The sequence below is a fragment of the Fimicolochytrium jonesii genome (assembly GCF_025526975.1).
Source record: "Fimicolochytrium jonesii strain JEL569 chromosome Unknown EV422scaffold_25, whole genome shotgun sequence".
Classification (NCBI taxonomy): Eukaryota; Fungi; Chytridiomycota; class Chytridiomycetes; order Spizellomycetales; family Powellomycetaceae; genus Fimicolochytrium; species Fimicolochytrium jonesii.
The window spans coordinates 352318-376489 of record NW_026515692.1 but is presented as its reverse complement, the minus strand read 5'-3'; the positions used below and the strand labels follow the sequence as shown (position 1 = coordinate 376489).

Genomic DNA, 24172 nt, shown 5'->3' with positions numbered 1-24172 from the left:
GCTTGCCAGGCCTCTCTTTTTGTGGCTTCTTTCTTGTAGGAATCGGGGCTTTCGAAAAAATATGTGGGAGGGGTTTTTTTCCATCTCAAGTGTGGGTTCCAGAAGTTGCGCTACGGTTGGGAGGGACCACGGGTTTGCCAGGGATGGCTGCAATGGCGTCGAGATAGGCTTTTGCACGCCCACACTTGTTGCAAGCCGCACGGGATGTCTTAACGCCACCGACAATGCCCGTCCTCCAGGCAGCGGACGTGGTGGCCCCACACACGACGCAGGCGCCTCCGGGTGCAAGGCACAAATAGTTTCGATCGTCTTTGCCCCCGCCCGCACCAGCACCAGAGCGGGTGGACGTGAGTGGGGCTTTGGGCATGTTTGGTGTTGTTGTTGTGGTTGCGGGTTGTCGGGGTTGTTCTTGTGGCTTCTTGTGTAGGCGTGTGTGTGCTTCTCGGCGTGTGCTGAGGTTGGAAGAAGAGAGCGCGAGAAAGAGGTCTCGGAGGTCTCAAGAGGTCTCAAATGCACGTGAGTGACCAATATTGATGTCAATTAGACGGGGGGCACGGCTTTTTGCGAGGTGACTGTATAAGAGCAAAAAAGATATATGCGGCTTGCTACGTACCATTTCGGCTCACCGTAGCACCCGCGGGTGCGTTCGCTACTTGGCCCTCTCGTTCTGGCGCTTGTACCTCTGCTCTTTCCTTCTGCTCGTGTCCTGTGTGAGTTGCAGCTGTACGCTGCTGTTATGCTTCGGATGCTGACACCGGCGCTATAGTGTCGTTTCGTTGCTCTCGATCCATCAAATCGACCCCAGCTGGGTGCGCTTGCTGCTCCAGTATCGTTCCCCATAATCCACCTGATGGCAGATGCCGGCCAGCGTACATTCTTCCCCCACACCTGCTTCCGGCAAATAAGGGAGACAAGCCCCACACCATCCGTCGGCAAACACCACCACAACCCAACCCAATACGTGTCCCCAGGAAATTCCCACAATCCAGTCCCCGGGTTGCAGGAAGTTCCGTGAACGCCGCGGTTTCGTATTTGGATAGCGTTTGTTGGGTGTGCAGGGGTATGGCCGAGGATGGTATGAGTATAGTGTCCGGAACCCATCTGCGAACGCGAAGAGGGGAGTGCATGTGCTCCTTTTGCTCGTTTTGGGATGCAAGTAGAAGGTATCCCCAGCCGCTTGCATCCATTGTTTCGAAATTGCGAAACTCGTTCAATGGGCAGAGTCTCCTGCACCCCTGGGTCCGTCCATGCCAGATTGCTCCAACCCTGGTCTGTCCGGCTTTGAATATCCTGGTCCTGCGTTGTCCCTGACCGGCGCCCATGTCTCTCGTCTCATCATGCGTGTTCGCCGACCTGGTATCTTTCTCTCGCTGGTCTCCGCACGTAGGCTGCGGTTCGCTATTGTTGTAGGGGGGTTACTGATGTTTTCGGTGATGGGATTTGGCAATGGGGGTTTCAGGGCGAGGGTTGGAAAGCGGAGTGCATGCACGACAAACGCGTCAGAACCCTCCTCTCCATCCCTCTCTCTCCGAGACGGCAAACCGCGAAGCAATACTCTTGTCCGTATGAAGCTCATCTAGCGCATGCACCAAACACCCGCGACGTCGAAAGAGGGAATGCAGTGATTAATCCAGAAATGAAATGAAACAGGAAGGAATCGTATATCTACCCACTGTCCAGATGGGTGTGATTAACGGCAGTGGGTGCGAATGAACAAAACGGGAGCGGGTTGCGGTTAACAATCCCTGATATCTATTGAAATTTCTCTCAAACCCTACTTCCTATCTCCCTACTTCCCCGCCTCAGCCGCCCCCTGCGTATCGGGAAAATACCACGCACTAACCGCAATAATCAGATACATACTAATCAGCAAGTTCCCCTCCAAAAAATTGCTCTTCCCATCCTGTATCAGATAATTCACCAGCAACACGCTCACAAGTAATATAATCACTTGGAACCCGTCGAAGAATAATGTCATCTCCTCGATGCCCATGATCCAGCCGAGGATGACGATGAGGGGGATGATGAGGAGGGCGACTTGGAGACTGCTGCCGATGGCGACGCCGATGGCGAGGTCCATTTTGTCTTTTATGGCTACCGTTATTGAGGTTACGTGTTCTGCGGCCTGTACAAAGAAGCCGAGGTTAGTTTCTAATGGACGCGGATGAGCAGAGTACGAGGGGTGATATCTGATACGTACGTTACCGACGATGGGCAAGAGGATGAGACCAACAAAGTATCGGCTGATACCCGTGGACGTGCACACTTCATCGATAGCGTCGACAAGGAACTCGGCGCAGAAGGCTACAGCGACTGTCACGACGGTCAGCAGGATGACGGAGCCGGCGACGGTCAACTGGGGGGCGTCCTCCTCGTCGTCATCGTCAGCGTTGTCATTGGCCTCTCCTTCACGTGTCACCACCCCATTATCAGGCTGCTCTTTCTCAGCGGCCTCCGGCGCATCCCGCGCAGGTCCGGCGCGAACGTTCGGGTTAGCGGACGCGACCGAGGACGGGATCAAATTGGTCAACTGTTCTACGGAGTGGATTTCGTGTCGTTTGGGCACCTTCTGGCTCGGCATCTGGAACAGCAGGGCGTGTGTTTTGAGTTGAAACAAGAGGTAGCTGGCGTACACGAGCAGCAAGATGACCGCGGTAGCGTGGCTGAGGTTGACGATACCGCTGTTAACGACGTTCGGAGCCGCCGAGGTCGCCGTCATGTGGAACGCTGTGGGGATGATGAGTGCCGCGACGGCGAGCGCGAGGAGCGAAGAGGCGGACTGCGCGACGGTGGTGTTGAAATACTGTTCGTAGCGGTTGAAGCCGCCGAGAAGGAAGGAGCAGCCGAGCACGAGCAGGAGGTTCGAGAGAATGGAGCCGACCATTGAGGTTTGCACGACGATGACTTCGCGTTTGGCGAGGGCGATGACGGCCACGATCAACTCGACGGCTAAATGTGGTGATGACGCGCCAACTTGATATCAGCTTTCCCGCTGGAGTGCTCCGCGTCAGCGATGTGGATGAAGCAATTTCTCTTACCGTTTCCGAAGGTGGCGTTCAGGAGCCCGCCGAACACTTCGCCTGTCCTGCCCGCGAGCTCTTCGGTGGCGAAGCAAAGTAAACCAGCGAGAGGGATGATGGCGATAAAGTTGACGACGAAAATGATGGTGGGGCTAACGCTCGTGAAATGCAACGCAATCCCGACAGGGACAAGCACGAGCAGGATGTTGAGGTAGGAGTTGAACAGGGCGATTTTCATCTGGCCTAGAATGGAATGTTCTACGGGCGGCTGGTGCGTCTTAGTTTTTGACCCGCCGATATCCTGCGATCGGCGGGCAGCGTCGCCCGCAGTATCGGTCGAGTCGAGGTCGATGACGGTATCTGCGCCGTGGGTAGGCGCATGGTTAGCGTTTGAGGGAGTGGTGTTGGTAGTGGTAGGAGAGTTTGAGGAAAAGACGGTGTTGGGTGAGGAGCGGGAGGAACGGAAAGAAGCGCGGAGAGGGTTGATGAAGCTCTTTCCCAGCTCTGTCTGGGCTCTGCCGCGGACTCTGTGCATGTCTGGAGTGATTGATCAGTAGTAAGTAGGTGGGGAGGAGAATGGTGTCTGTCAGGGCGTGCAGTCCGTGTGTTGGGGGAACCTTCTTGCGAGCGAACGTTCTTTTAAGCGAAGCTTCTCTCAATTGGCAAGCGGCCCGAGTGTCTCCGTCAACGAAGAGGTGTTCCATTGCCAAGCGCCCGTTCGTCTCTCCTCATCGTCCCCCAGCCACCAATGATAATACCAAGCCAACCAAGGCTCCCCCCAGCCATTGTCCCAACTGCCGAAACGCCGAAACGCGACGGAATGTGGCTGTGCTCCTCATCAGATTAATCAACATATGTCCATGTCCATGATGAGTGCATGGTTAACCCATGTCGCCGCAACCGCCGCAAACCTGGTTACCGGGCGAACCTTCTAATTCTAAAAGTTACATAACCCATGACGTCACACCCTCCCCCCTCCGCACTTCTGACTTCGACAGAAACGGTGGATTTTGTCATGATCGTACGGTATAATGCTCCCGACGACGAGGCGTTTTCTGCGAAGTGTTCCAGAGCCTTTGCTTATCCGTCTGCCACATCGATGCCACATACCACCAGTGGACCCATCCTCCAACGTGTCTCCACTTCGCTAGTCGGCGTCTCTCCCTCGAATCCTTTGCCTCAGAAAATGGATTTTCCCCAACACCGATGAAAGCGAAATCCTCCCTCTCCATCTTGTGCAAAGCACCTCACCGTGAATGTGATTCACAGTCCCGAGATTCCCGGGATTGACTAGAAGTGGGTAACTCGTGCTAGATGTGAGTAACTCGGTTTAGGGTTAGACTAGTTAGACAGCTGCCGAGCGGAGAGGGTAGACCCTGATTTAAGGAGGTAAGGCCGACTCACCGAAGGCAAAGGGGTTGGGTTTGTTAATCAAATGGTTCACTTTGGCTGTAAAAAAGTCTTATTCTGGAGGTGAGCTACCCACATTTAGCACGAGTTACCCATTTCTGGTCACGCCCGAGATTCCACGAGGACAAACAAGATCGGTCGAGTACAGCGGGAGTAGAGACATGTACAGTACAGTTTTCGAATCGATCTCTCAGATCCACGGACATTGGGCCCCGTCATTTGTATAGAATCTCGTCGAACGTGTCCATGCGCATGATGCTGTCGAGGTTCCAAAAGTCGTTGGGGACGATCGGAATTCTCTATTATACAGCTAGAGCATCCCGAGTGTCATTGGCTCAGATGTTTCACTCTCATCAAGAAGGGAGCATCGAAGGATGAACTGTCGTACAGACATGTTGGATCCTTGATGCGCCTTCGCTCCCCGTCCGACATATTATCCAACCTCCTCTAGTGCGCCTTCCCTCGACCCCATTCACTGCCGATGCATCCATCTCTGCCCTGTCCGCAAATATCCGTGTCAAAACGCACATCCGCCGATTTCTATTGTGCGCAACGAAAGTGTCGCGTAACACGTCCTTTGCGCACATCAATCGAACCGCACCTGAGTTCGTCGTCGTGGCGGTGGCACACTCTCCGACGTCTCCCAACCTGGTCTGGAGTGAAAATCATTCGAGAGTGTTGCAACGTCCCACTCCACCCACGTGAAGTCATAGCAACGCATTGAGCATCAAGTACCCGACCAAAAATGGGAGGGTTTGCAGATTAGGCATTTTATGCTCTCATTCCCCACAGCCCTGTCAACCATATCCAGACTGCAGTAAATCTGAATATCTTCCACTCAGTCTGCTAGCTGGAAGTTGAGCTAACACCTTGATCGACATCTGATATTCTGTGCTTGATCATTCACCGGTGCTTGATCATTCATAGTAGACTACCAAGCAGGACTGCTTGCCCGTTCGCCATCCAACACGGGCCTAGTCTAAATCCTCTACACAATGTCATTGGCAACACGAGCCGCAATAGCCTTGCGTGAAGCCGCAGGATCCACGGTCACGGCGGTGTTAGTTTGCTTCGAGCCGGCGGCTGAAACAGAGCTTCCAGTGTTATGATTCTTGTTGAGCATTTGTTTGTTCTTTTTGATCGCTCCCGCGCTGCATTTTGGAAGAGTGAAGGTGTCAGCGGAAAATGAGTTTCCGATGCGCCCCTGGAGGAAGACTTACAATGCTTTGACCATAGTTGCGAACACGATCTGGACTTTTCGGAGCTATGGGACGGTATAGGTGTTCATCGCTGGTCTTTGCACAAAGTAGGAGGAAGCGAAATTCGAGACAACTTACCTCCCACACCCAGGAGCGACGGTCGAGAGCCCCGGAAGATTCTAGCGTTCCAAAGTCGAGCTTTGTTAACCCTTCCATTTGTTGAGCGAGCGAGAAAAGCGGCAACACGGCGGCGACAAAGATGGCGGCGATCAGTGCCGTCACTCCGACACTGATGCCGATGGACATGGCTCTGCTGCGAGTGCGGGCGGCGTCGATCTTTCCATAGATCTACGAAAGGTGAAAAGGCCGGAATCAAAACTCCAGTCACAATGAAGAAAGCGGACAAGTGCCAGAAACCGTACCTCGTCTCTTGGCATTGTCACTACATTAAGGACTCGGTAGTTGAATGCGAACCGAGTAACGCCCATCATCGCGATCTACAGTGCCCCGGGGGGGATTTCATTACGAGCACGACGCAGTTACAGCTATGTTCCAAACTTACAAAGCGCTCATTATCCAAGGTAATTTCAAAAGACGTGTTGGACAACGCGGCCGCCTCTGCAGCGCTGACAGTCGGGAACTTCTGCATGATTTGCAGGCGCATACTGGCGGTCCGCTCGTCCACTTTGGCAGTGGCGTATTGTGGATTCCCACGTGCATCGATACTTACGCCCGTCGTTACCATGTTGCTGCTGGACAACACCGTGAAGTTCGTGGGGAAGAACAGGTCATCGAGTTGGAGGATTGCGACGACTAAAAGTGACGTTCAATTGAGATCAGGATACCACACGGCAAAGAATTGCACTGACGCGGATGCAGACTTACTGCTCCGCTCCATGGGCTTGATTTTCTGCAGCATGGTAATCCACGACGCACCGACGTTGATGCCACCACTGCATCCCCAGACCGGATTGCCGTCGACACGGGTAAGGCCCAAATAGGCGCCCGTGTATCCGCTGTTTGAAACCGTGCTGAGGAGAAAGTACGGGACACCAAACGTTGGTTTTTTCTTGAGCGCCATCTGCATCGACATCGTGTAGTCAGGATAAGGAAATACAAGAGGATTCGACGTGTTGAGAATTCGGTGAGCTATTGCGGCAGGGTTAGTCAACTAGTTGAGCGCACACGAATGGAGCGACTTACTCAGTGGGTCCAGGTCGTATGCCCGGAACTGAGTGGGCTTGTCGTCGTCGAGGAAAGCGATCGTGTCATCGTTTCCGGTGGCCGGATTCTTTAGGGAATTTATCTTCAAGGGATCGAACAGAATTAGACCATGAACACGAATCCGCTGGAATGCAGTATCTCCGTCTCCTCACTATTGCTCGGGACACGCTCGTTGTGTTGAGAACCGGTGAGTTGCTAAATGCAAGCACGGCGGTCAGAACAAACAGCTTCCGGAAGCACGCATACATAAACACCCTACGTTTCGTCGTATCCAGCTCGCCAGCTTGCGGTCGAGCATACGAGATTATCAAGACCATTTTTCTGCCGCAATATGGCCACGTATGGAGCCACCCCGGACATCTGGAACGAGGTCCGTGCTGGATGGATGATGGGAGTCAGATCATGCACCCTCACCACAAATCTAGATCAGCGAACGTTGAATGGCCATATCAACCACTTACGTCCAGCAAACAGATCCGTAATGTCGGCGTTTGCCACCGCCGATTGGATCACAGGCAGGATCGCCGCTATTGGGGTTTGGCAGCGGAAGGAAACCTGCCCTGCGAGTAAGCTATTCGATGCCCACTCGAGAGAGTCTAATGCGATCTTTTCCATACATCTGAGATGAGCTCCGAAAGGTATTTTTGAGTGACTAGCTGGGCCGTTTCGTCGCTCGCATTCGTCAAAATAATTGTATTCTAGAAGTTCCAAGTTGAGCAGAGCACGTTAGCATCAGCGTGAGGAAAATCATTCTTCTTTCTGGCCACTCTTCCGCCCAGTACCGGAAGCAGCACACCGAGCAAGGCCAGCCCGATCAAGACCGGCGCCAAGAGGGTCAACGGGATCGCCGGCAGCCACGTCGCTTTGTGCTTATGGCTCGATTCCTGAGCGAGGTCCCCAATGTTGTCCTTGCTCCCGGTCGAGTCTCGGTTGCTCATCTTGATCAGTTGACTTTGACAGTATCGTCGGAGGGTACGATCTCCCAGTGTCCGTTTTTGCCGTTTGGGTACGATCTCCCAGTGCCTGCAATGCTGGCAATTTTTGCCGTTTGCGATGGCTTCCCGAGGCTTCCCGAGAGGTGCTGGCTTGGCATTTAAGGGCTCGGGACCTTCACCAAACTCCTTTCATCGGGTACAGGTCCCCATCCCCCCACGTCAAAAACGCCCTCATCAAGGTTAGGCTTGAGTCTGCTCTCCGGTTCAAAATTACCGAATGTCGTGCGGGTCGAAAGGCATCGGCGACAAGCGGCGAATACCATGAGCGATTCATGTAACCCCATTCATCGCGTACAGGTAGAATACGTCTCCCCATCCCACGTCAACAACGTCCTCAGCAAGGTTAAATGAGTCAGCTCTCCGGTTCAAAATCACCGAATGTCGTGCAGATCGAAAGGCATCGGCGGGGACAATGACCTTTTCATGTCGTTCAGCCACCACCCGCGAAGACTATTATGTCCAGATGTACGAAATGAAACTGGGATCATGAGGGAGTGTTCAACACCGTATGACTTGAACAATGCAGATGTTTACTTCCGCCTGTGTTTGACGTCGAAGTTCCAGACCTTTTCTGCTTGTTTGGCCGGTTGGCCCTATGTTTGATAAATGCGCATGACCTGGAAATGACGGGTTTCTGACGGCGACCGCCTTGCCTTCGTCACGCTTGCCTTCGTTTGCACCGACAGAACGGCTTGATCTTCCCATGGCCTCTACACTGGCGACTTTCCATTGGTGCATTGTCGAAGTCGCCGGCGACCGTAGTTCCGCCGCACTGAAGTCCCTCCGAGGGCGTGTTTGTGGATGTGAAAGGCCGGGGAGCGAAGCCGGGAGACCCTTTCTTTCTTGTGCCTTCCCTTCATGGAACTTTCCTCAGATTGAAAGGCGTAAAGAACGCGCTCCGAACACCGAACACCTTTCTTTACGCCGTTCAACGGATTTGCATACCCGACTCGGAGGAGGAATCAGAAGGAACTCGCTCCCCTGTCGGACATACCCGACTCGGAGGAGGAATCAGAAGGAAGCAGGGGAGCGAGTTCCTTCTGATTCCTCCTCCGACTCGGGTAAGTACACGAGAAACAAGCGTCCAATCGAAGGTTAGCATCACCTAAACGCCTCGACGCCGCTGACGAGAAGTGCGTCGCGTCGGGAAGAACGACGACGCACTTCTAGTCAGGCGGGGGCCGGACCAGCCGGTGCGGTTTGCGCCCCCCTCTCCTCCAGGGGCAGATCGTCCGTTTCGTAGACCACCTCCGTGGCCGTAGGTGTGAGAAACCTATTCTCGACACCCAGACCTGGCATGGGTGCCAAGCTACTCGATCGGAATGGTCTTACAGCCCAGATGACTTGGTTTATCATAGCCACCGCCCAATTCAAACCATCATAGCCACCGCCACCGTTTCCTCAACGCATTCTTGGTAGAATTCGGGAGGAATGCGAAGAATGTCTCGGGTAACCGTGGGCGCCAAAGTTGTTTCCGTATATACGCGTCGGGTTCTGGTGGCCTCCACTCGTATCTCCGGAAGGTGCTGCAAGATCAGCTGCCTAAGTTCGCTAGGCGAACGGCTCTGCAAAATATGTCGACCATTATCTACGATCAGACCAGCTTGGACAGGGATGGAGGCTGCAAACTACTCAATGTCGCAAATGAAGCGCTCACCTGATAGTCTTGGATAAAAACGCGTTGAGGAATGGCAGGATTCAGGACTGTTTTGCAATAAAAGGCAAACGGTTGAACAATTTCATCGACCGTGAACATCTGCCAAAAAAGCCGGAGGCCGTGCTTGATGACGCTAGTATGCGTTGGGCCGGTAGCGGTAGTCCCAATTGTTGGCCATGCTGCCGGTACAGGCCACCAATTCTGGGGATTGGGCAGAGTTGATACGTTGTCCAATGTCTGCGTCGAAACTCAGGCAAAGCTTCGGCGATGCTCACTATGCATGAGTTGACAGCACTTACAGTTCCCACTGGCAACTGTGGCAGAACGCCTGCATCGGGGATGCCCCTAACAGAGTCGACCTGTTTCCGGGCAGCACGAAAGGGAGCATCAAATGGCGGCCAAGGCGGTGTTGATGGTGAGTTTCATGTTCCGATGTCGAAGGGGGATCGAATGACCAGAAATGAACGAAAGCGTATGCGAGCGAGAGAAGCGAGGCAAATGTAGAGGAAAGAGTATGAGTAAGCAAGATATGTTTAACAACGAAGTGAAAAAGCCCCTTTTGCAGTAACTTCGGAAGCTGTCACTGGAGCTGTCAAAACGCAATAGGTCGAATTGCGAAACTAACCGGGTCATGGTCTCCGTAGTCCTTCACTACATATACAAGCCCTCGTTCTTGCTCACGGCGGACTACTTTTTCAAGCGAGAATATCGAAAGGGGACCTGCTCATCGTGGGACACATCTTCCGCTAGACCTGAATGTGCTGGATGGTTTGTCGAGATAGGTGTGTTAGCAAAGGGCGAGAGAACGAACGGAGACGGGAGAGATGTAAGACGGAGAGGGTCAGAGATATATCTTTGCAACCAGCGAAGTGGCGAAGCAAAGGTTTTCGATATGCCTTCAGCTTGTCTACTTATATATATAGTAGCAACAGTGCCGATTCTAGACGTTGGAAACACTGCCTTTCCCCGGGACATATATATATCCTGCCACTCCTCCGGGGACGTCAATTTGCCAACTGTGCAATAGCAAAACCGCATTGAAGATTTGAAATTTAGGAAAAGCGGTGATAGGTGACTAGAAATGCTCTCAATCGCCCATGCCGTATGCTCGCATAACCCATTCTCAGAATGGCGTTTTCTTTTTCCTACAGGACACCTCCCAGCCTTCTGGAGGCCACTCAGGACTGCTCGGGAGGGCCGGAGGACACTTTCTTCCCATTGCTGCGGCGGCATGGTAGGCCTCAGAATATGAAATGACGGGCTACTGACGGCGTTTTCGGCGGAGTTTTCGGCCTTCGTCACGCGTCACGACAATGCCGCAAAAAGTGCTGATTCGGCGTAGAACTTTGCACTTGGATAATTTGGCTGCGAACCCGTTGAGCGCTTAAACGTCGAAGGAGCTCGTCTAACAGGGATCGGTGCGTGGCGTCATCCTTCGAATAGGTAAGCAAATCGGCCATGTATACGACTAATCCCTGATCAATGAGATCGGAGAAGAGAGTGATCATGTAACGAGTCCACGCTGCTGGCGCCGACGAAAGTCCCATGGGTAGCACTCGCGATTGAAAGTTTCCGAAACGCTGTCTTGGGGCGGTGTCTCGAAACGTTAGACTGCAGTGCGTATGCGCGTCAGTATAGTTTGCGCTTCATCGGGTAAGCACTAATTTGAGCATCATAGGAATCCCTGGCGCAACAGGAAGACATGGGGCTTGTCTTTCCTATATATCAAGCTCTTCAGATTCTGCAACTGTACACCAAATAAAGCTGACATTCCGGGTTATCCGAGTGTGAGACGATCCTATCTAAAAGACGAACAAATTGTCGTGATGTGCAAAGCGGCAACAGACTTCGACATCTCCACTGGGCGTTCACTAATGTCCTTTCTGCAACTTGGGCATCGCTACGGAATATATAGGGTCCCAGTCTGCACTGTCTCGAGCATAGGCTGCATGTTCACATGTCGCATCCATACCGTGTCGCGGGTGCATCCCTCGTCACTTCGCTTCTTGTCAACGCATTGATCATCTTCGCGGCAGGGGTCTGTTTAATCCCGTCCTGCGCACTTCGAGGCGCACTTCGTACACTGGAGCCTTGGCGCGAGCTTTGAACAGCGGTTGCAAACCTCGTGAGCATGACCAAAAAGACCTTTTTGCAGATGACAATCTCCCTCGGATCCAACGTGAGCTTCTTGGCGAAGAAATCGCTCCTGACCGCTGAAAAATCAAAATCGGTCGCTTGTTCCATGAAGAGACAGAGACGGCGGATGGGGTAAACGAGCGCGTAGGCGACGCCCGCGGATATTGCCGCGGCGGTGACGGCCGTAACTACGATGGCTATTATAATGGTCTTTTGCGTCTGCGAGAGCGTGCCGGTGAAATCGGACTGTGGTGCGCTGAGGATCAAAATCCAGTTCAGACCGCCGCTGTCCTGCAGGCGCCTGGTGCTGACGAGCGTCGTGCCCATTGAGCTTTCGAAAGACCCTCCAAACCGGTGGCCGAGCCCCGCAAGACCGCCGGACATGCCTGCGAGGTACCGGGCGGTCTGTTGGATTAACGGGTTTGGTGCGGATGTCGCGCTGTATCGCTCCGTTGTGTTGCCTATTTGCGTTTGGTCAGGGACCGATGCTGCCACCATGGACCCGTTCGCTTCGCTATATAAAGGATTCAAAGGTCAGGATCATTGCGAAGCGCGAAACATTCTTCTGTGATGCTCCGCTGATGTACCAGATAAGCAACACAGCATTGTCTGACGTATATATCGACATCAGGAACGCCTCAATCGAGCGAACTGACAGCGCAACAATGCCCATTCCCTCATGGTCCTCGTTCGGCGTCGCACTCCCTAAAGGCTGATTCTTCCTGCGTCAACGAAACGATGAGCTTTGTCATATAGGCCCCCTCGCTCTCGTTTGACCTCCAGACGACGCGAAGCTCGCTCTGATACTCACCAGTATTTCCGGTACAACGGAAAATGCATGCCCGCCTTGTCAGTCTTGATCGGCGCCCATATCCCGACGGAGACGTTTGACGCAGGATCTGTGGCGGGGAGATCTATGGGGTACTGATGGCCTGGCGGGTCGAGGGCGGGGATCGGGGGCAGCAAGCTCCACTGAACCAATCCCGTAGGCCCCGCGATTGCCAGTTTTTGGAACAGCGCATTGAAGTAGTAATCGCTCCCGATTGCCTGATTTAACGGGGTCGATCCGTCTTGCACAAGGAAAAAACCTAGATCCTTGCCCGTTGTGTCTAGTATCCATGGGACGTTGGGGAAAGCTAGCAAGAGATTGGCTTTGGGTTGCGCGCCGGTGGCAAGCCCCATGTTGGCCGCGCCGTTAGTTCGTTTGGCGGTGTGGTAAATAGTGGAGATTCTGCGAGAAGATACATAAGGCTTCGGATGAAGGAGTGACTGCTCGGATACAGGTGGCGCACATACGCATCCGGGTAATCAGAAAACTTTAATCTCGTATCGGGGTTCATATCGGTGGCCATACTCCGGACGGCATGGCTCGCGAGAACGGCGTCCAGAGCTGCCGTCCCCCCAGTGAGTATGCTCGTCACCGCATCGTAACTTCTTTGCAAACTGGATTCAAAAATCAGGGCGGTGCCTGCGAAAATAGTACATCAGCAATAGACTCTGGAAGGTATGGAATGTAAACGCTTTCTTACTATGGTCAACCGTCGAATTCCATCCACGGAAAGCGAGCTGGCTTATGATGGCACTTGTTACCGCAACTGCGACAATGACAAGAACTACAAGGTATTGCATGAGACGAGGTGGGGTATGCAAATCTCTCTGCCGTTGATCAACCTTTACCTATCAGGAACAGGGCAAAGGGCGGACTGTAACATCCAGGGGTGAGGTGGCTGGGCCGGCGTTTTCCTTCCTCCACTGTGCCGTCCTCCTGTGACGGCAAGACCATTCCTTGCAGGCTCTGTCAAATATGGACCGGGTCTGTTGACTGTTCGAATCAAATGAGACGCCGCGCTGGTGAGCCGTGGGAAGGAGCGCCGAGTTAGAAGGACTTGGCCACGTTTGCTGTTTCTTTGGATGTTACTGGAAATTGAAGGTTCTATGGGTAATTGATGCGTATGGGCACGGCCGCAGGGCATGCGACCGAATCAATCCTCCTTATAGGGTGCGGGAGCGAAAGCTAGCTCATGGCCATAGGTAACAGCTTGTTTCCTTCACACGAGTGCGTTCAAAGGAAGTTTGCCTATGGCAAGCGTCACCGAGCGTCACTGAGCGCAATTCGCGATTGACTTCCCGCTTTGCTGCCACGCTGTCGGATTCCGTCAATTGCTGAGTCATCACGCCCTGTAAGCCCTCCACATTCATTTCCCCGCTCGCCACAAACGGGCTGAACGGGTTCGCAAGTTCCAAACCTGTGCATCGAACCAGAAGTCCCAAGTGGCACGGAGTACAACCACAGAGTCAAGCCTACGGACCCTGGTTTCTGCTGGTCACTCGAGGCTCTTCCAGCACTCACAACCTTCAAGAAACAGATATATTCAACGATAACCAGGGAAGATGTCCAGGGAAGATGGCGAGTTCTTCCTCTGGCGAAGATACCAGAATAGAAAGACCACCGAGCATAGTCGAGGATCTCTTCCTGATCTTACCGGCTGAGAGACACGCGTAGAGCCGAGACGAGGAAGAGACTGTCAGCTGCACCCTGGGAAAACCGTTATGTGCGAGCGGGGAGAGGGGACGTTGGCAAAGCCCGCCAAGAGGGCGATATTTAGCGGGTCTGCAGTGGGGATGGGATGGCTGTCACGCATTAACCGGGGGGCCATGGCAATCAGAGTTCACGCAATAGGCAAGCCGTACGTTCTTGAGACCGCCGCAATGGAATTCACGTGGGAAAGCTCCAACAGCCAGGCGCCAACATCGCGCTCAGTTCGTTTTGCCCTCCCCGATTGCCGTAAAGCAATCGGCACTATGTTCTCACTTTCCAGGGATGATCCTGCCAGTGTGCCAGCAAAGCGCTTTGAGCGGCTTTAAGAAAAAGCATCAGCGTGCCAGGCATTCCGTCCATGTACGGTCTGTTCAAATTCCGTTTTGCCTTTAACCTACTCGACAATACTTCTTGGAAGTTGGCTCCGGTTATCCTACCTGTGTCTCTGTCCCCGGACCCGTTCATGATACAACTTGTCTTTCCTTGACGCCTCTAAAGCAGATCGTGCACGACGCTTCGCCTATAGTATTGACTGGCAGTTTGGATCTCGAGCGGCATGTAATACAGTAGGTGGCCAGATACCTGGGTATACTGTACAATGCCGTGAGTTACAGTCAGGTACAATTTGACAACCACACAACCCCAGCACTTGACAACAACCACACCAGCACACGACGGGGAGAGCACTGATGACCCCCCCAGAAGAGATCAACCATACATGTCTGAGGTTGTCAAAATGCCGGAGGCAATGTCGGCCTCTTGGCAATCTTGGCGACGGCGTTGGCTGTTTACTCTCTGGGCCGAGATGGCCACCAACAGAAGTCGCCGGCCTGCCTGTCCTGGAAATTGACGGCAGCTGGCCGGTGACTTCTGGGTTGCACACGGAGGCTCAACAACCCGTCGTAACCTGATATCTGGCAGCCTACTCAGACTGTACTGTACATGTAGAGGCAACCGGTGCGCTTCACAAGGGCGGTTGTACGGTACTGTATGCAGCTGTACACTACTACACACATATGTCGTCCGGTCATGAATACTATTCAATGAGGGGGGTTCGTGTAACCGACCGCTTGTGCCGCCAGCGGCAACGCCTTCTCTTGCGTATGCGACCTTCCTATTTAAGACAGGCTAGTACAGTACGCCTTGGTTTGTTCCCTCCCACTCACAATCATTTGCAGCAGCAGCAATGGCGGCTACTCTGTTCTGCCTTCTGTACGGGGACGATCCTCGGAGGGTATTCGCCGTGCAAGTTCCGTCGGATTTCGCTTCTACATTCACCGTCGCGCAACTTCGCAGCCTCGTGTTTGCTCAAACTTCGTTCTCAAACTCCGCAGCAGTAGCAGCAGGAGCGGGGGGACGACCAGAGACACCTTACACCGCTGCGGACGTTACGTTGTACCGAATCGACGAGGAGGATGCGCTTGGCGTCACAGACGACCGGCTGAGGCGCGTTTCTCTGACCTGCAGTCCTCCCCACATCCAGGACATGTTTCGCGTCACCGAACTGGATGACCCGTTGGCGGATGTGTGGACCTTGCTTGCTCCGAGGGATACGGCACAGCAACCCCGCCTGGACTTTCTGGTCAAAGTAAGGAGGTCGGTCGACGATGTGGACTCCCTCGCGCCACTTCCACCGGCTTACAGTGAGGCTTTGGTTGGCGACGAGGAAGGGGATCAACGCCTACCTGGTGGAGCCGTCACGTTTCGACCCACGAGTGCTGAGCCATCACGCCTTGAGTTTCCTGGAAAGTCTCAGGCACGCAGTGCCGATGATCCCGAGTCAGCAGCATTACGAGAAGCGCCCGCTTCACCGGCCCCGATGGCGCCGATTGTGAATCCCGCGCGACCTGCAAATCCTACGACATCGGGATCAGGTGTTGCCGCAACTGTTAGGCCTGTCTCGGTTTACCCGAAGCTTTCATCACAGACGGACACGCATGTCCCCCATCAACCCGTCACGAATCCTTCTGCAACAAATACGTTGGTAGCAATCGATGGGGACCAGATAGAGACGGCTTCGAATCCTGGGATGGAACGCCAAGGAGATCCCGGAAACACGACCGGCACGCGTCAAGGAAAAAATGGCCGCGCCGCCTTGTTCAGCGTACGCACCTGGCCGAGATCAAGACGCTACTTGGCGCTCTCCGTCTTTGGCGTTCTCATCGTCATCGGCATTGCTGCGGGTGTTTTCAAATTGATGCAATCAAACCACGAGGCTCCGGCGTCCACAACGCAGCCTACCACCTCGTCGACCACCACTTCATCAATTCTTCCAACTCCGACGGCGGTTGCGGATCGTTCTCTGCGTACGTTTGTTAATCACACTGATGGAGTCAATACTATGGCAATCTCCGCAGATGGCAAACAGTTTTTCAGCGCTAGCAGAGACCATACCGTGAAACAGTGGGACATCACCGGACAGATAATCCGCAACTTTGCGGGTCATCGCGACTGGGTCAACGGATTAGCTCTCTCGCCCGATGGAACGCTCTTTAGCGGCAGTGGCGATCACACCATCATCCAGTGGAACATCTCCACGGCGAATGTCCTTCAACAATTCCCTGGACACTCTGACGGTGTCAACACTATTGTTCTGTCGCCTGACGGGAGATTCGTCTTCAGCGGCAGCTATGACAAAACAATCAAGCTGTGGTCCGTGGAGACGGGAGAAAACATCGGCACCTTCACTGGCCATTCGGGCCAGGTGTATTCGCTCGCAGTATCTCCGGACGGGCGGCACCTCTTCAGCGCCAGTGGTGACTTCACTATCCGGCAGTGGGATGTTGCCACGGGGGAGACCCTCCAGATCTTTACCGGTCACACGGACCAAGTCAACGGCATTGCGCTCTCACAGGATGGGACCATGCTTTTCAGCGGGAGTGGGGACAATACCATCATCCAGTGGAATGTCACTACCACCCGTTCTGTAAAGAAGTTCGCTGGCCATCCAAGTGGCATCCGCTGCGTCGCCCTATCACGCGACGGTACACTGCTGTTCAGCGGCGGCGTTGACAAAACCATCAAAGAATGGATCGTGGATACCGCGGAGAACGTGCACACGTTCCCAGGTCACCGAGATGAAGTCTTGGCCCTAGCGACGTCCCCGGATCTGAAGCAAGTCTTCAGTGGAAGCACTGACAAGACCATCAAGTTGTGGACGGCGTAAGAACGCTGCTTACTTAACCCCCGGCGCGTAGCGAAGGACGTTGTTTGAGTTTTGTCTTCCGAGTCCCATACCTAATATAGAGTTAGATAACAAGTTGACTAGAGATATGTCTTAAGTTTCTAGCGGGGTTACTCCCGTTTTCAGGTTGAGATTCATTCGAGATAGTGGCCGTTCGTTTCTTCCTCCATTATATATCCTTTCCAAACCGAATAATATTCGTATCGGCGTGAGGAAAAAGCCGGTGAAGCACAGGTCAGACATGGGAGTCGTTGCTCAACCACAATGAAAAGCACAGCGCACTCGCAATCCGTTTTGTATTCGGAAATGTTGCAGCCTACACCCTTATCGGCTTTAGACGCATAGTTTCATGCTGATTCCGCCACTTTCAGGATGAACCGGACTGTTGCGCGAACGACCGCTGTAGGGTAGCCGCTGAGCGGACACAAACCTTTCCCGCAGCAGACATGACACCCGCCAAAAGAGATCGAAATGAATGTCCATTATCTACTGAGGCCGTAGACTGAATCGATCATACATGTAGATGTTGGCCACCAGCAAGCTACATAGTAGTGCGCCAAAGGATGACGGGGGCTTGCTAGTCCTAACATATGACCGAGGGTAAAGATCCGTGAATACATAGGTAGATATGTATACCGCCGAGGTAAATATGTATACCGCCGATTAAGACGCCGGTGCCAATGCTGGCGCCGTGCGTCCACCCCGAACCCGCTCCCCATAAACCTCCGCCAACACAGCCTTCTGCCCATTCAGCCCAACCGGTTTCGTCAGATGAGCATCACCCCCCGCCTCGAACGCCTCGCGTTTGTTCCCTACCATATCAATCCCGGTCATGCCCATCACATCGCGAGAACAACAAGGTCGTGCCCGAGAATGCTCCTCTCATGGGAAAGGGTACGCATTTATTTCCTAATGTATATGTAGTTCACGGAGATTTACAAATAGCAGTTAGCTACAAGCTATGATCACAAGTTGGAATACACAGGATATGTACCACCTGCTGCGAATGCAGTAACGGATCAGTAGCTGTCCTGACCACTTCCCCTGAGGGGATCTACGTGTAGGTGAAGAGAACGGAACCAGCGGACGGCCAAGCTTCGCGAATGAGCGTCCGCACCTCTTCCGAGAGGTTTGGCCTTTTGAGAAACTCCATAGGGGTCCGAGGAGACGGGACTACACACTCGTCCAAACTCATTACACGCTCCACGTCAAGCGCAACCTTGTCTGCCTCCAAGAGTCTCTTGATAACCTTTTTGATTTCCTCCCGCGTATACTTATCACACCATGGATTGGTGATCCATTTGAATGCGGCGCAAAGGGCGCTCGGCCCCTGTCACGATCGAGCGGGAAAGGTACTAGGCACGGGGCTCACACGGCAAGAGTAGGGTGGGGACGAAGGCGAGTATCGAGCTGAGACTGGGTTCCGTGGACTTGGAACAGATTCAGACTGGGTTCAGATGGGGTCGTGCGGCCACGGTGTGAACAGTGGTCCAGACGGGAAGGTCCCGAGGCCCAAAGGGCCTGGGACATTACAAGAGCAGTGGAAGAGGTAGTGTAGGCGACGAGGGCTTGATATGTATTGACTGGGAACCGAACTATGACAAGAAGGGATGACTTGTGCTGATCTGCTGGAGAGCAACAAGGGGACCGCAATGGACTACGCTATTTCTACTCTTTGTGGAAACAAGAAGAAGGGAACGGAAACGCGGCTGGTTCGCGCGGCTTGTCTGTCGAGTCGGTTTCGACGGGGAATTGACAGCGGCGGCAGTTGGCTGTGGCATGCCGTCAGAATCCTGCCAAGGGCTTGCCATGAGATGGACATAACAGCCCCTCCAAGGAGTTTTTTTGGTGTTTTACGCCGCATAAGGTGGGATGCTCGCCACGACGAACTCAGAGGACGAGTCGGAAGTGGTGGGAGCTGAGGTGGCACGACCATATCAGTCTTTCCTTAACGATGCGGAGGATGAAGATGTTGGCGTTGATTTCACTCATGAGAGGGGCGACACCGGAACGGGCGTGGTGCGCCTCTCGGCCGGATACCCATGGACTTTTCCGGTTTTCGATTGCCGAATATGTTGATCCCGCGGCGATTCGCCAACGCCGTCAACCGACTCGGCCATCATGTGGGGAATACCTTCAAGGAGACGTCCTTGACCCTCCGAACCTCGGTCGCCATTCGCGTGAGAAGCGAGAGGGGGGTTTCACTTGTGTAGCAAAGGCCTTTGCCCGAAGAGTTCCTTTGAAACAAGCCGCGACCGCCACAAGTGCACCATCCCCCATTCCGAACCATCCCTACCCCGCTCTCAGAGATCCGCGATTTCAAGATCCCGGATCCAATGATTGCGGGCGGTCTACCATGGTTGTTCCCAGGTCCCACAGATGGTCTTCACCGAAGCGCAACTCTGGTGACTCCTTTCTCTTCTCCAGTGTGCCAACTTCGGCGGAATCATGGTCGGGACAGGGCTGGAAAGTGACATGGCTGTACGCGGGTTGCTACGAAGTGGGAAACGTCTAACCACATTGCTCCCACGCAGCATCAACTCATGTTGCTACTGTTGCGGCACTCGGCCTGCAGCCCCATCTCATGCGATCATCAGTCAGTCCATTCAACAAAAGAAGTGTTCCTTTCCTGGCCTAAAAAAAAAAGACTTGAAAGATCTGGCCGGATAGTGGGTCGATTGGCTTTGGGCTCAACGAACAGACACGCGTGCATGCAACCGTGCTCTCAATGCCGAATCTGCCCCGCATATGTCGATATGAAGCAAAAGCAAAAAAAGTCATCTTGCTGGTGACCCACCTCCCCCACTGCCACGACACCTCGCGGATCGCTTCAGTTCTTCCGCACCCGTACGCCGACCGGACGCATTCACACAAGCGCACGGTTTATGTCATGTCCATTGGGGTCCGTGGATACCCGCCTGCTTCGGAAAACGGAGGCGGGGGGATTTTGGGGCTTTGTCACGCTAGGCAGTGAGTGAGTCCCCCGGGGCGGGTTGCCAGGTTCAAGGAGATAGACGCGTGTGATATGCAGGTGGGATGTATTTCACAAGGCGGGCGTGCATCTCCGTGGCGGGTTTAGGCTGACTGATCAGCCTTGATGTGTTTGTGTGGGCTGACTGGTGGGGAACATGCGATATATACAACAGAACGGCTATATACAGAAAGCCGCACAAGACGCGCAAAAAAACAAGATATGTACAGGTACGACCCACACCGCCGTCAACGATAGGGAGGGCACAGTCACTGGGATCTACGCCGCGGCCAGCATCTTCGTCCGTCTCCTCGCCAAGATCTTCCGTCGCACATGGGGCCAGAACGCGCCGACGCCGAGCCGCTCGACCAACGCCTCGTCCTTCCAGTCCCCGCCGGTGACGATGCCCCTGCATGTCGGTGCGCCGCATTTGCATTTGAACCTACTCCCACTGAAAAACACAAAAAAATAGAGAAAAAATGGTACGTGTTGGGCATCAGGTATTAGGATGGGGAGGTTTGCGCGGGGGTGGGGATGTCTTACCTCTCGCTATCGACCGTCCCATAATCGTACGTCAGTTCCTCTCCCCGTGCAATATCCCTCCGTGCAATCATCGTATCATACGACGTGTACACGAGGTTCGGGTCACAGTTATGGTTCGTAAAGAAGCTCGCGTCGACGCTATGTATGCCGGGCGCAACGTATATGTTATGCGCGGCCTGTTCCGCCATATGGTTGCTGAACGCGTGGAACCACTTGGGTGTGGTGACGGCCGCGCTGGGGAGGAGCAGGGGGTCGATGGGGCCCGTGAAGATCTCGGTGCCCTTTTTGATGGGGGAGCGGGCGAACTGGCCTGTTCCTGCGGTTGGGGAGGTGCGGGTGGTCACGCTGGGGTGCGTGTGGTAGGGGGTGGGGAGGGTGAAGTGGTTGAGGTTGGGGAGGTGCACCCTGTTGTCGCGCGGGGTGAGTGGCGCGAGGGCGTGGCCTAGGGGTATATCGGACCCTGAAGCGAGGCCGGCGTCGAGTTCTTCGAAGATGAAGCCGGTGATTTCGTCGATGCGGACGTTTGTGTTGAAGTTGAGTGAGTGGGCGATGGCGTAGTTGAAGTGTGGGAACACGGTCAGTGTGAAGGAGCCGCCCTCGTACGTCGCCGTGACCGTGATCGTTTCCGTGGTTTCGTCCTCGTCAGCTGGGACGGGAGACGGTTTCTTGGTCGTGGGGGGAAGAAGCGTGCGGTTGGTGGGGAGTTGCGAGACGTGGACACTCTTTGTCTTTTTTTTCTTCTTCTCGGGGTTGAGTTCGTCTTCGTCGTCGTCTTCATCGTCGTGTTCGACAACCTCGTCGCTCATCGTCAGATTCCGCGTGTGTTCATATTCGACCACTTTGACCTTGGCATCCGGCGCATGCGCAAACTCCAATCCCTTCTTAACAATTCCCTTCAAAGAGTGGGCGTCGTGATCCTCCAGATCCATACCATGATACTCCCTCACCACCGCCTTGCCCCGGGGCACGGCGGCCGTGATCCGTTTCGTGCTCTCTTGGGGGAAGGGTGCGTAATCCGGCTTCACCTCCCCTTTGCGGGTAGCGGACACGGCGGCGTGGATTTTCTCCGTGGCGTCCCGGATCCAGGCGGGGGTGGCGAACATGCCTACGTGGGCTGTTTCGTCGTACCACTCCAAGGGCATCTCCTCACCCACCGTCGTCCGTCTCTCCAACCAATCCACGATGTATTGCGGACTCAGACGGGATGGGTCGGGGAGGGCGGAGGAGTGGGTTGCGAGGATGTAGGACGTGAGGGAGGAGAGGTGGGGGAGGTAGAGGGTTGCGGTGTATGTGTGGGGGAAGGTTTGGTGGAGGTGTGTGTATGTCCTCCTGAATGTGTCCGAGGCTGGGAAGGTGAGGGGTTGGGGGGTGGAGACGGCCACCAACCCCCCCGGTGCGAGATGTGTTGATAGAGTGTCTGCAAGCGTGGACGTGACGGCCGTGGAGGCATCGTCCAAGATGATGATATCGAACCCCTTCCCGATATCTTTCATCTTATCCTCCAAGTATCCCTCAACGCTCACCCCATGCACCTGCGTAACCATCCCCAAAATATCATCAAACTCCCACATTCCCCGTCCCGCCTCCTTGATCTTGTTTACAGTTCCCTCCCCAACACCGCTAACCCATGTGATTTTCTCGAGTGTGAAGTATCGGAGAGATTGGCGGACGATGGAGGCTTGCGGGTTGCCGAGGATGAGGACGCGGCGGGGGAAGGGGTGCATGAGGAGAGTGGGGTGGAGGAGGTGCTCTGCGTGGAGGAGGTCGGTTGCGGTGCATGTTTGGGGGAGGGCGGAGGAAGGGTGGTGGAGGCAGGTGCCGTGGGCGGGGTGCGGGTGGAGGGTTATTTCGTCGGTGTCCGTTTTGATGTCGGATGGTGGTGACGCGGGTGGGACTTGCACCTTTTCGACGATCTTGACCACCTCGTTCTCCGCCTTCTCGACCTTGACGGCAGGAACAGCTGGTTGCTCGTAAATAAACATCAGCCCGTCCTTCTGCTCCTTTACCGCATTCGCAGTCGATCTCCACTTTGACGCAGCACCGGCACTGGCGTTATGAAAGAGGGAGAAGACGCCCCATGTGAGACACAGGGTGAGGGCGATGAGGGTGAGGAGACGGGTGAAGCGGCGTTTTAGTGGTGGGAAGTGGTGGGACCTAAGGGAGGAAGGAAAGGGGATGATGATTAGAAACTGGATGTGCGACCTTCAGCCCATCCTGCGGCGAGCGAGATATCCTCCCTGCGCTCGCTCGCTCGATCTAAAGGTCATCCTGCGCCTGGCTTTGCCGAATGCACATCAAAATCTCATCACTGCTGCTGAGCTCTCCCAACTTGCGCCGCGACACATCATCGTCGTGGAACCTTCCCATCTGCTTCCTGCGTCCCTGTCTGTATTCGCATCCAATATACTCACTCAGCAACCCTGGCACCGGAAACACCACCCAAGAGAGGAACGGTACTGGCACGGCGCTTTGAGGGCGACGAGGGCGGATGGTGGATATCTCCGCCGCCTGTCATTTTCGCAGTTTTTCCTCCTTTGCTTTTACTTGTGATGTGATGTTGATGATGTGAGTGTGATGGGATGCGAGCGCTTTGAGATATGCAAGACGATGCAGGGAGTAAAGCAGGGAGGGAGTAGAACGAGGAGGGGTAATGATATCTATGCCCCTCTTTCTCTCTCTCTTTCTCTCTCTCTCTCTTTGTGTGTTTGTGGGAGAAGGCGTTCTCGTTCTCTGTGCTGTGCTGAGCCAAGTAGTCTGATGATTCCGCCGATTCTGCCTCTGCCCGCAAGCAATCATGATCTGATTTGATACTATTGCCCGGTTGCTGTGTGCTGTGCGTGCGTCTCGCTCTTTCTCTTCCCTCCCTCCCCATCATAAGCCAATAATGCCCAGTCATAAACAACCCCCTATTGCGACGGATTGGGGGAATGGGGGCGCCGAATAAGAAACAAACAAACAAGCCGCCCCCATCTCTCATCGCACTCCCTATAGTATTATCGCACCCCCGTTTGTTTCGCCTGTTCGAAACACGCCTCCCTCACTCCGCGCCGCCACGAGAGAACTCCGATGGGAAGTGGCGCAGTCAGTGGACGCGTTTCATCCATCACCACCCATCCTGTCACTCCTGCCTTCCTGTCGAAACACTGTTTCCCCCCCGTCCTCCCCCCCCCCCCCCCCATGTTCTATTATATTATTTGGGGGAAGAGCATGCATCAAGAGGACTCCCTGTTGGTACGGGGGAGAGAGAGAGAGAGAGAGAGAGAGAATGAGTATCTAGTACGTAGCAAGTAACCT

At 54.2% G+C, this 24172-nt stretch overlaps 6 protein-coding genes across 6 annotated transcripts; 2 read left to right on the top strand and 4 right to left on the bottom strand.

Moving 5' to 3' along the window:
- Positions 1-1611: 1611 nt before the first annotated feature.
- On the bottom strand, positions 1612-3794 carry EV422DRAFT_209046 (Sodium/calcium exchanger protein-domain-containing protein). Its single transcript, XM_053065363.1, has 2 exons — positions 3039-3794; positions 1612-2949 (listed from the first exon to the last, which is right to left on the bottom strand). Exons 1-2 carry the CDS (start codon positions 3553-3555, stop codon positions 1790-1792), a joined length of 1677 nt encoding a protein of 558 aa, XP_052922839.1. The 5' UTR covers positions 3556-3794; the 3' UTR covers positions 1612-1789.
- Positions 3795-5418: 1624 nt separating this feature from the next.
- EV422DRAFT_570342 (uncharacterized protein) lies at positions 5419-7791 on the bottom strand (the record flags this gene model as incomplete). The annotated part of the gene is made up of 12 exons (XM_053072865.1): positions 5419-5581; positions 5651-5694; positions 5768-5977; positions 6052-6126; positions 6192-6442; positions 6515-6778; positions 6833-6935; positions 7006-7048; positions 7113-7230; positions 7315-7408; positions 7471-7551; positions 7636-7791. The coding sequence occupies 12 exons, from the start codon at positions 7789-7791 to the stop codon at positions 5419-5421; spliced, it is 1602 nt and encodes a 533-aa protein (XP_052922838.1).
- Positions 7792-11098: 3307 nt separating this feature from the next.
- Positions 11099-12907, bottom strand: EV422DRAFT_208978 (uncharacterized protein). The gene is made up of 3 exons (XM_053065362.1): positions 12453-12907; positions 12229-12363; positions 11099-12155 (listed from the first exon to the last, which is right to left on the bottom strand). Exons 1-3 carry the CDS (start codon positions 12821-12823, stop codon positions 11459-11461), a joined length of 1203 nt encoding a protein of 400 aa, XP_052922837.1. The 5' UTR covers positions 12824-12907; the 3' UTR covers positions 11099-11458.
- A 2169-nt stretch (positions 12908-15076) lies between these two features.
- EV422DRAFT_540266 (WD40-repeat-containing domain protein) lies at positions 15077-17615 on the top strand. Its single transcript, XM_053071130.1, has one exon. It carries the CDS (start codon positions 15367-15369, stop codon positions 17344-17346), a length of 1980 nt encoding a protein of 659 aa, XP_052922836.1. The 5' UTR covers positions 15077-15366; the 3' UTR covers positions 17347-17615.
- A 1703-nt stretch (positions 17616-19318) lies between these two features.
- EV422DRAFT_508687 (uncharacterized protein) lies at positions 19319-19879 on the top strand (the record flags this gene model as incomplete). The annotated part of the gene is made up of 1 exon (XM_053068767.1): positions 19319-19879. The coding sequence occupies one exon, from the start codon at positions 19319-19321 to the stop codon at positions 19877-19879; it is 561 nt and encodes a 186-aa protein (XP_052922835.1).
- A 422-nt stretch (positions 19880-20301) lies between these two features.
- EV422DRAFT_540263 (uncharacterized protein) lies at positions 20302-24035 on the bottom strand. The gene is made up of 3 exons (XM_053071129.1): positions 23290-24035; positions 20879-23032; positions 20302-20786 (listed from the first exon to the last, which is right to left on the bottom strand). Exons 1-3 carry the CDS (start codon positions 23853-23855, stop codon positions 20615-20617), a joined length of 2892 nt encoding a protein of 963 aa, XP_052922834.1. The 5' UTR covers positions 23856-24035; the 3' UTR covers positions 20302-20614.
- Between the last annotated feature and the right edge of the window lie 137 nt (positions 24036-24172).

Excerpts from the sequence above, each read along its gene's own strand:
- EV422DRAFT_540263 (XM_053071129.1), bottom strand. The coding sequence starts at position 23,855 with ATGAGAGATGGGGGCGGCTTGTTTGTTTGTTTCTTATTCGGCGCCCCC. Across the intron at positions 23,033-23,289 it reads TCCGGTGCCAGGGTTGCTGA|GTCCCACCACTTCCCACCAC; the intron begins GTGAGTATATTG and ends TTCCTCCCTTAG. Across the intron at positions 20,787-20,878 it reads GGGACGGTCGATAGCGAGAG|TGGGAGTAGGTTCAAATGCA; the intron begins GTAAGACATCCC and ends TGTGTTTTTCAG.
- EV422DRAFT_209046 (XM_053065363.1), bottom strand. The coding sequence starts at position 3,555 with ATGCACAGAGTCCGCGGCAGAGCCCAGACAGAGCTGGGAAAGAGCTTC. Across the intron at positions 2,950-3,038 it reads GAACGCCACCTTCGGAAACG|CCGTCGAGTTGATCGTGGCC; the intron begins GTAAGAGAAATT and ends CACCACATTTAG.
- EV422DRAFT_208978 (XM_053065362.1), bottom strand. The coding sequence starts at position 12,823 with ATGGGGCTTGCCACCGGCGCGCAACCCAAAGCCAATCTCTTGCTAGCT. Across the intron at positions 12,364-12,452 it reads CCGTTGTACCGGAAATACTG|GAAGAATCAGCCTTTAGGGA; the intron begins GTGAGTATCAGA and ends TCGTTGACGCAG. Across the intron at positions 12,156-12,228 it reads AATGCTGTGTTGCTTATCTG|CGAAGCGAACGGGTCCATGG; the intron begins GTACATCAGCGG and ends TCCTTTATATAG.
- EV422DRAFT_540266 (XM_053071130.1), top strand. The coding sequence starts at position 15,367 with ATGGCGGCTACTCTGTTCTGCCTTCTGTACGGGGACGATCCTCGGAGG.